Genomic DNA, 10742 nt, shown 5'->3' with positions numbered 1-10742 from the left:
AATACAATTCGAAATTCATCAATCTATTTAGGAACTAAAAGGTCCAAATGGACATAACTTCAGTGCTTGTCCGTTATTCGCATGTCATAGAACCATGAACATTCACTGGCAAAACAGGATCTTGTGTGCTATGGCAACTTTGCATGATATCCGGATTATTTTTCTATCCTAATGCCCCTTGAAGAGTTTACACCATCATAGCAGAATTCCGCCACTAGCAATGCTTAAGATCCCATTAAACAAGGGACCTTTTACTTCAGAAGGTGTGGAGGCATAACCACGGATCTCTAGAAGAGGACATGTAACACGAATTACATGTAACAACCATGAAAGGATTCTCTTAATTTTGTTCAGGAAAAAAAATTCTTATAGGTAAGCGATCTAATAAAACATCTATGTAAAACGTTATTGCCAAGTTTTAAGAGAATGATAGGAATCTCAAGACCTTATATCATGTGATAAATCTTGAAATCTACTCAACAAATTTGACTTGTATGTCCCGACTTCAGCATCCTCAGGAGACTCGGGGGTCGACCTGATGATTGATGCCGCTCCAGCTTGATGTAAGACCATAGCAGCCTCATCTGCAGTATAAGAATGAGCACTACATAATACATCCATTCTAACAGACATACAAGCATAGATCAGAAGTGCCTCAGCAATTGGTCTAAATTGGTCTTAATATCCGACTAGCTTCATCAGGCAAAATAGCATAAGCTAGCAAGGGCCACATAAATAAAATAAGACGTCTCCTCACATTCAAAGTTATATATAAAGAAAAACTGGCCCAAATTGTACGGCGTTTTTTTGCCATAAACACGTCTAAAAGATCACAAGCACCACAGAGTTTCCTTTTAAAGCTGAGAATTCCTTTAGCCTGGGGTTGATTTCGTAAGTACTGGCGCTAACCGGGCTTCTACTGCAAACCATGCAATTAAAGTGACCGTGTTTTAAAGGTTTGGTGGTTATAATTAGAGCTTCCAAGCCAGCACATTTAGAGTCAACTTTTGTTCCGCATTTATTTAGTCTATAGCATGGAAGTATATCATTTTGGAAGTGTATCATTTTGGAAGTGTCCAGCAATTACTCAATCACAGAATTCTTTGGTCTAGCCAATAGGTAGAAGAACTGCCAAGAGGTTCAACCAATAAGCAGACTCCTCTCATTAACATTTCTTTAGAGCGTGAAGAATTAGGGTGCTATTCTCTGACAGCTCGATGAATTTTGTCTATAGAAGTTCTGTGGCTAGATTCAGGAAGATAGCACCCAACTGGTGATTTGACATAAACAGGAAGTCGTCCACGTGTATCCTTCACTCGTGTTATATACAGTCTTATCCAAAAGACAGGAAAATGGAGTGATCAGCTGGTAAAAATCATTTACTTCTCTGAGTAACTACCAAGATGGGACAATCAATCAACACTTCTCAATGCAGCTTCTTGGTATATATTAAACTCTCTGCTTCACATAGAGGAGACTAGGATTTTCCGCATATAAAAAGTCAACATATAGTAATGAAATATGGCTCCATGAGATCATCCATGCACAGCATATTGCATTTGCCTTCAAGGAACGCACAAGAAGTTGAACAGCAGCAGCAAGGATACTGAGATTGTGTTTCAGAAATTAATGATAGAAGTAAAATGCAGCTAAAAGGTGGTCAAATTCTCAGAAACGTGGAGAACTTTTTGTAGTTGTTGGTTTCCCTGATATCCTAACAATGCTCCATGTTTCCATACGTCCACATAAGGTGCATCCACAGAGCAGTGATTCAGCAGCAAAACATGACCAGCAGGACACGGACAAAGGGAGGAGATCCCGTTTGCAGAATCAAGGGGGAATCCTCATGACTCCAGTTTGGAAGGATGGTCAGAAGGCTGCGTCCGGCAAGGTCTCCTTTGCTCAACCTGCTCAAACATTGAAAGCAAGGAGGAAGAAAGGGAGTGAGCAGGGACAATGGGTGTTGGTGAAGGAGGGGATTTGAAGCAGGGGAAGCAGGTGGCTGGGCTATTAGGACTTAGTGCTGGCGAACAAAAGGGGGATGGGGACCAATACTGTGCCAAAAGTAAGGGTATGTTAAAAGTAAGGGTAAAGGGAGCATCAGGGATAAGGATAGGGTACTTATGCGGTAGAAATTCATAGAGTAAGAGGAAGAAGCAGAGTGGGCAGGGGAAAAATCCTTGGCTTTGGGGAGTCATAAGGGTCGCTAATGGATAGACTAACCACAGCTTTCGTTCAACAATGCTGGAACACAGTAAAGGAGAGGCGATGGAGATGACCAAAGCAATTCCAGGAGCATCCGAAAAGTTCGAAAGGAGCCTCAATGCCTCTTTCTTAGCCATCATACCGATGAATGAGGAAACACAAATTATCAGGGAGTATAATGTTGTTAGTCTAGTACGAAGTTCCATAAGATAGTGAAAAAGGTGCTTGTCAATTAACTAAAGAAGGTACTACATGAGACAAATAAATTTTGGATGTTGTGCTCATGGAAAATGAATCGGTAGACTCCAGTAGGAAAAAGAGCCACAAGGCATCTTATGCTAGATCTGGCAAAGTCACATGAATTGAGACTTCTTGGACCATGTGATACAAATAATAGATTTGGGGAAACTAGACTACTAGAGAAGGTGGATAAATTAGATTTCCCGTGCTGGTTAACAGCAACAAATGGTTTCTTCCAAGCTCCAGCAGCCTACGATGGGGAACCTGCTTTCCTCTACGTTGTTTATATTAGTCATGAAGGCATTGAGTAAGATGATGGACACAACTGTAGAAGGATGATACTTAAGGGGATTCCCAACCAAAGAAGAGGGCAGAAAGTACAAAGAAACATAGGTACAAAGAGACAAGTTTTGCTAAGCTTTTTAACAGTATCAAACTTTAAGATCAACAGGACATCGCAAGATCATCCCTGCGTTAAGAATAGGCAACATTGGAGCATTACTAACAACCTATCTTGTCCTACCGCTTGGAGCATCAAAAAAGGCCCCGGCAATATGGAATCCAGTACATGAGAGGGTGGAAAAAAGACTAATGGGTGGCAAACAAGCTACTTGCCAAACGAGAAGGAAAAGGTACTGACTAAGAGCATCTTATCAAGCATCCCAACATACTCTATGTCTCTCATGCATACTCCTGCAGCAGTCATGGAGAAAATAAAGAGGATGCAAAGGAGTTTCATGTGGAATACTAACAGGACAAAAAGTTCCATCTAGTTACATTTCAAAAAAATGTTACATCTAGTCAGTGGGAAGGTGGTCACATCTCCAATCAGTCACTCGCTATGGGATGGGGCGAAGGATTTGAAGGTGCTACATACTCCCCTCGTTTCAAAAAGAATGAACATATTTGATTGGGTACGGTGTTTAAGAAAGACTAGAAGAATTTTGGAAATTATGATCCAAAACAATTCATAGATATTTAAGTGGCTATAAATCATTTTATTTAGGGTACAATGAGAAGTTTAAAGTTCCATTGTTTCCAAACTTAGAAAGGGGTAATTCTTTCTTAAACTGACTGAAAAGGAAATAGGTTCATTCTTTTTTAAATGGAGGGAGTAGAACATTGGCGGTGAAATGGTTATGGAGGTTTGGCAATGAGGAACAAGCACTTTGGACCTTTGAAGGACACTTTGGAGGGCAATCATAGTTGACAAGTACGGAATGCAAGGAGGGTGGAGGACACAACATCGCAGTACCATATGGATGCGGATTATAAGGGAAGAAAGGAACATAATGGAGGTGTGGGAGGATTCAATGTACATTAGATTAAGGTGGGACAAGAGAGCAGAATAAGTTTTCTGGAGCATAAACGGAATGTAGATGAGTATCGGAGTATGTTTTCCACCATGTTCAAGATCTGCCGCTCGGAAATGGAAAAAGTAGCATAACTCTTACGACTAAAAGGTAGTCGAATGATATGAGAAATAAGGTTCAGAAGAAATCTACAAGATATGAGATGAGCAAGCTCCGAATTTTCATGGCTCTACTCTCCAGAAACATTACTCAAACAGAACAAGAAGTTCTGGTTGTGGTCCAGAAAGAGGAAAGGCGCTTTCAAAAAGGAGCTTGTTCTGCAGAGAGGAGCCGAGTATTCATGCTTATCAATTTGGATCCCTTGGCACCAAAGAAGATATGCTTTTCATTTGGCTGGTAGCAAAGAGGGATTCCGTATCAGATAATCTGAGGAAGAAGAGGACAACTTATATCTACTGGTGTTTAATGTGCGAGAGATTGGGATAGAATGTAGACCACTTGCTGCTACACTGCTAGGCTGTAAGTCAGCTATGGTGGACGACGATTGATGTATTTAGCACAGAGTAGGCAATGCCAGCCACGGTGAAGGACATGATATTTAGAAGAAGAAAAGAAGTAGAGCATGAGATGTGGCTCCTCTAGCGACAATGATGGTCCTTTGAAGGGAAAGAAATAGGAGAGTTTTTTAAGCAGTGCAAAACAATTTTCTATAGATGAGATGAGTGCAAGCATATTGTTCTTTGTTAATTTTTGGAGCACGCATGAAGTTCAAGATAGTACAGATTATTCGGTGCTTTCTGTAGAGGATCATATTTTTGTGTACAGTTCTCTACTTTTGTCTATCTTTTGTATACCGAAGCATTTTACCTATACATCAATAAAATCTTCACTTAATACAAACAAAAAAAAACAAAGTTTGCATCAATAGTGATATTTTTACTCATAAAACAAAATAGTGATCTTTTAGATCATTCAGACACTTTCCCCATATTATGACCTGGGACCAGTGAATGTAAGCATAATTAGTCACTTCACTTAATAAAGAAGGAGAACTAAGTTTATGTTCAGAGGATAAAGAATGTATTTGCCACATTATTTGTTGGCTATTGGTTGGGTTTGCAGATAAGTGCCCTGGGAAAAGAGGCAAATGCTCTCATCTGGGTAGCTAAAGATATCGCTTTCCCAAAATGGTGATATTGCTTTCCCGAAAGATATCCACTTCGGGGAACCAAGTTAACAGATACTTAAGTGGTGTAAATAACAATGGTAATAGTTTTGTAACGGTTCAAAGCTCATTCAATTGACTTGTGTGTATTATTACTGTAAAGGGAAAGTTTGGATAATATTAAGTCCTGGCTTATACTTAAAATTTTCAAAATAGCAGCTTGAGCATTCCAACAAATACCAGTTTATTCCCAAATTCAACAAAAAACTAGCTCGAGCATCCATGAGTACAGACAGCATGATGCAAATTGCAGATAAATTTGGAGCCTGACCTGATTTAGATATCGCAAAAAGAGCCTTCAAGGCTTCCTTCCTCGTGCGATCATCTCTAGCAGCCTCTAACATGTTCAGAAGATGTTGAGTCCCACCAATTTCGACTATCTTCATCCTTCTTTCATCTAGGAAGCAACAAAGCACAGGGATAGAAGATTCAGTTATAAGCATCTTATAAAATCTCAAGTTAAGTCCAAAACAGCTGTTGAATATGCTTTGACTACAAACTTCAAATATTGCACTTTAAGCATAAACTGTAACCTACATCGCTAGTCGGTTACAAGATATCATATAGAAATAAAGCAGCACGTAGATCCTCTTAAGTTGTATAATGTATTAGATCTTTAAAGACAAGCAAATGCTGTTTAAGAAACACAGCTGCCTTCGTCATAGTACCAGGAAAAGGAACAGTAATCAAATACCTTACACCGGTTGACTAGGGTACTACATCTAAGGTACTAGAGTAGTGTCAATCTTATTTTGGGACAATGAAAGGAATTTCCTAATTTTGTACAATTAATCAGTAGGGAGTTGCATTAGCTTTAAGTTTCACAGGAAGGTGATGCAGTAAATAAATCACAAAGATTGGGGAAAGCATCCAGATGCAAGGGACTCGACTCCACAGAATTGTTGTCCAGCATGTTGATTATTTTCATATAAGAGGATGCTGTGGAGGTTAACACCATCAACATCAGTTAAATTTAAATGAGCCTCTAACAACACAAAAAGGGTGCAACCTTCCTACCTCACATAATAGCTATTTTGGCTTTCACATACCAATTATAGATTATCTTTACTACTTTTCATCAACCTTAAAGCTTAAAGTTATTGCTCCTTAGTCCTTACCATTCTTAAATCAAAGACATATATGCACCAATTACTAAGAACATCAAATTCCTTATAATGTGCACCAAATTGCCAGCATATACTTCAACCAATTAAAGAATTGGGAATGAATAACTGCTCAATTGCCAAAATACTGTGACACAAGCTTACCATCTACAGCAAAACGAGCTAATCTGGATGCACCCATTCTTTTAAATAAGGGATCCTTGACTTGTAAAAGTGAGACAGACTGCTGCATCAAATTGTCTCCTATGAAAATCAGACATTAATATGCCAAAGACAAATCAGACAAGGCAAGAGATCATGGTGCAATTGATTCATTCAACCATAGAAATGAGACCTTACCCATGTATGGGAAAATCTGATACCCAATAACTGTAGCAGTCCCAGCAAAAATTAACTTTAAGAGCCACCCTACTTTCTTTTCAGCTTCTTGTTCTATTGACCGTTCATCTACAAAATCAATCAAACTATAGATCTTAAAGCATTCCAGTGGTACGAACACACGAACTGTAACCATAACCAGACTTTGCATAACGAAAAGCTAGAAAAGAACATTGTTTCATGTTTGATCCAATGTACCTATAGAAAGGTTTCGGGCTTCTCATTATGTTTCATATTAGCCTGAGGCAATTCTGAGATCCGCAAAAAGAATAGTCATTTATCTTCTTTGTTCTTTGACAAATTGAAATCCAAAAAGTAAACTAAGAACAGCTAGGAAAACACCGGGGAAGTAACAAGATCCCCAATTTTCAGAATAAATCAGTTTTTCTTAGTAGCTTTACTTAACTGCACAGCTTATTTCTATACTTGGTGAATAAAAACCTACAAAATCTCTTGAAAAAATAACTCATTAAAGAAGTGGCAATATAGAAAATTTGTGGCATAGCCCTAAAATCCATTCGAAAGTTAAAAATAAATGTTACCAAAGCCGGAAGTAGAAAAATTCCGGGGCTGTAAATTTATAGGCTTTCTCCTCCATAGATACTGCATTAACATCATTACAAAATTCCATCAACAAAGGAAAACAATGAACATTGCAAGATTAAAAAAATGTAAATTGATAAAATTCCAAGTTAAGAACTTACAGGGGTGAGTCGCGCTGCTATTGTGCGCATGCTGCTAGGTGAAGAATGGTGAATCCCTCCTGGGTTTTGGCTGTATAGCGAAATTCCCTCGGACGAAATATATTATAGAGTGGTGGGGGACTCTGACTAACTTATGAAAGTGATAACTCCAATATTGATATAGTATAGTCTTAGGGCGCGTATCCTTTAGCTCAAGTGAGTAAATTATTTTTAAAAATTGCCTAAATATTAATATTAAAAATTGTGTTTGAGTTATAAATTGAAAATGTGATTAAAATAAATTGGAATTGAAACTTTTGGTCAGTTAGAGCACGAAATAGGTTGCATTTTCTTTTATAACTTCTAAAAGATGATAAAATTTGTAACTAAAGGGAAGTAAGAAAATTATTTGTAACAATTTATAGTCTAAAGATTAACTAACGTTGAACCAATATTCCACCAAAACTAACTAAATATAAAGACTTAGAATTAAATACTTATATTAAATTAAGAAAGAATCATAATTTCTCATATCCTATAGTTTTGCAAGTAACAAAGACCAACAAAATTAGAAAAAAAAAATATAATTAGAAAATACTTTTACTCATTTAAACAATATTTTATTTAATATGAATTGTGTATCTAACCATAACTCATTCTTTACTGCAGTTGAATAATGTATTTAAATCCGGCTACAAGAAATTTTTGGACTCCAAATTTTATCATAAATTATTGTTTTCACTATAGCAATAATTTGAAGTGAGCCAATGGCAATCACTAAAAAAGGTGACCTCAAAGTTCATTTTTTTTTTATTTCTACTCAAACATAATGCTACTTCTTTTATTTAAAAAATTAAGAATTGTTAACTGTTAAATTTTTTTACTTTGATGTATTCTAAAATAAGTAATAAACTTGAAATCTATCCTAATTTTACATATTCCGATGAAGGCTTAATATGTTTAAATTTAATTGGAATAACTCAAAGTTCAAGATCTCCTATTTTAATGCAAACTCAGTGCTATATTATTTGTTATTACTATGAGTTTATTCATGTTTTTCGACTGGAGTATATAAAAAAATAGTCTCCTCATATAAAGAAATAGTTTTTTAATAGTAATTAAGATGGTCAAAATTCCACTAACAATAAAAGTAATAATTTTGTAGTTAAATTCAAAGTTGTTTTTAATAAATGTTTAGTTCATTAAAATTTTAAAATAACTGTAATGTTTAACCCAACTCCTACTTATAACCAAACATCGAAAATGAAATACTCGTAATACTGAAAGAAATTAAGACAATAATGTGTGATGGAAAAAATTAAGATAGTATAATGAGCGACATTGTATTTTTTAAATGTTTTTCTTGTTTTAAATGTGAAGTGGTTATTTGAATTCAAAATATGAAGCAAAAAATAAATATCAGCATTCAAAATACTTTTTACAAATATAATTTCATTCTTTTATTATTTATTAACGGCTATACTTGTTTAACACATCTCTTTTTTCTTTTGGTTTTCTTGCCATCTCGTCTATTCTTTCATTTATCTGTTTTGGTTTCTTCTTATTTCTCTTTCAAAGGAAAAATTAATTTGCCTCATGTCCGACTTTATAGTGAAAATTTCAAATATTAACTCCGCATACTAAAAAAGAAAATTATATTTATTATACATGATTCCACTAAGGAAAACTTTTACATAAATGTAATCTTACTCTAATTTAATTCCTAAATTTTAGGACTTCTTACTAGTTCAATAAGTAAATATTTAATAATCAAAATTTTAGTCGATTTCAAAGTACTAAATATTAGGGTAATAATTAAATGACTATTTTGTCTAGTGCGAATTCTGTCTTTTAAGGATAAAAAAGGCGAACGACATTTCGTTAAGGGCCTTCGTGCTTTTAATATAGTATAGATATAGATATAGATATAGATATAGATATAGATATAGATTCTACTATGAAAATAACCTCCCCCATCTTAATGTTAGCCGATTTAAGCAAATGTTCTTTTTTTTTTTTTTTTTTGGTGAAAACAACACGGGCTAGTCAGTTTTCAGACTGGTAATTGAAAAATAGCCAGCGGTTGCAAATTCATTGAAAAATAGCCACTATTTTGCTGCAACACGAAAAGTTCCAGCATAATATACTGGAGATTGGTGTACTTGTATATGAACTTCCAACATATTATGCTGGAACTCCAGCACACGAAAAGTTTCAGCATTATATACTATGCTGAAATTCCAGTATATTATGTTGGAACTCTAGTATATTAAGTTGAAGTTCACATGTGAAAAATTCGAACTCTAGTATATTATGCTGAGATATTTTTCGGATTTTGAACAGTATTTTTCTTTAGATTTATCTTTACATAAAAAGTGGCTATATTTTGATTATTTTTAAAAATATGACTATTTTTCAATTGAGATTTTTACCTATCTATATCATATATCAAACCTTATTACCCTCAATGTTTAAGGTTTGTGTTTATTACATTTAAGCATACCAAATTACCATTTCTATACCATAATTCAAATTAGGGATATAATTAAGGGTTCATTTATATTAGGCATAATTATAGGACTGTATCTTCCCACTTTCTCTTTCCTTTCATCTCAACTGTTCACAACACACACAAAACTCACGATGCTCCTATGCTTAGGGATCTCAAATGCATATTCTTAGTAATGAATTAATATCCAGAGTTATCTTTAGGATCCTATGCTTAAATTATATATAACTGTGACTTACAGAGATCAATTTTGCATATCGCGTCCAAAAATAGTTAAAACGGATGTCCTTTTCAAGCCTGAAGGAAAGCAAAAACTGGCTTTATGTGAGAATATGGTTCAGTATGCAAGCATTAGAATTTGGTGCAATATGCAAGCATTAAGTATATTTAAGAATAAATTAAGTATATTAAGCATTAAGATTTTGTAGAAGCTTTAGTCGTTTTGGATTTGTGAAAATAGAAAATAATGCATATACAATCAGAATACAAATAATCTACAATTTATCTACAAGATATCTACAAAATAGATACATTGAATTTTAATATCCAAATTCTCATTTCAATTGTAGCATAATTGGCATTTTCGACATAATTGTAGAAGATTTGTAGAAGTTTTAGTCTTCCCAATCTACAATTCATCTACAATTTATCTACAATATATCTACAATTCTACAATTTAACTACAATTTATCTACAATTTCTGGAAATACGTCTTCTTCTTCTTCTTCTTCTTCTTCTTCTTCGAGTTTCAATCTAAAATTCAGTCAAAACCAAGTCTAATCTTCACCAAAACCCCTCAAAATTGAGATATAAACTCCTAAACATATTCCGAATTATTTACAACAACACTCAATCCAAACAAATAATGATTTTTGAAAACCCAAATTTGAATTCAAAGCTTTCAAGCTTTTTAATGGCTATCAATGGTGGAAAATATATGGAAGAACAGATGAAGATAAAGATGAAGAACAGAAATCTCCTTTCCGTTTGATTACTGGAGCTTCAGCAGCTTGCGTTTTTTGAGAATTATAGTTGAGTGAGAGAAGAGAGATCTCTTTCCGTTGA

General features: G+C 34.9%; 1 protein-coding gene across 1 annotated transcript; it reads right to left on the bottom strand.

Moving 5' to 3' along the window:
• Positions 1-316: 316 nt before the first annotated feature.
• On the bottom strand, positions 317-7344 carry LOC107822964 (uncharacterized). The gene is made up of 6 exons (XM_016649549.2): positions 7190-7344; positions 7028-7088; positions 6447-6554; positions 6252-6350; positions 5255-5380; positions 317-584 (listed from the first exon to the last, which is right to left on the bottom strand). The coding sequence occupies exons 1-6, from the start codon at positions 7217-7219 to the stop codon at positions 439-441; spliced, it is 570 nt and encodes a 189-aa protein (XP_016505035.1). The 5' UTR covers positions 7220-7344; the 3' UTR covers positions 317-438.
• Between the last annotated feature and the right edge of the window lie 3398 nt (positions 7345-10742).

This window comes from Nicotiana tabacum, chromosome 6 (genome assembly GCF_000715075.1).
Source record: "Nicotiana tabacum cultivar K326 chromosome 6, ASM71507v2, whole genome shotgun sequence".
Taxonomy (NCBI): domain Eukaryota; kingdom Viridiplantae; phylum Streptophyta; class Magnoliopsida; order Solanales; family Solanaceae; genus Nicotiana; species Nicotiana tabacum.
Note: the sequence above shows the minus strand (reverse complement) of the source record. Positions and strands in the feature narration are given on the sequence as shown.

What these genes read in the sequence shown, in the direction of transcription:
- LOC107822964 (XM_016649549.2), bottom strand. Translation starts at nt 7,219, where the DNA reads ATGCGCACAATAGCAGCGCGACTCACCCCT. An exon ending in TCAGATTTTCCCATACATGG is followed by an intron (nt 6,351 to 6,446) that starts GTAAGGTCTCAT and finishes TGATTTTCATAG; the next exon opens with GAGACAATTTGATGCAGCAG. An exon ending in TTTTGCGATATCTAAATCAG is followed by an intron (nt 585 to 5,254) that starts GTCAGGCTCCAA and finishes CTTATACTGCAG; the next exon opens with ATGAGGCTGCTATGGTCTTA.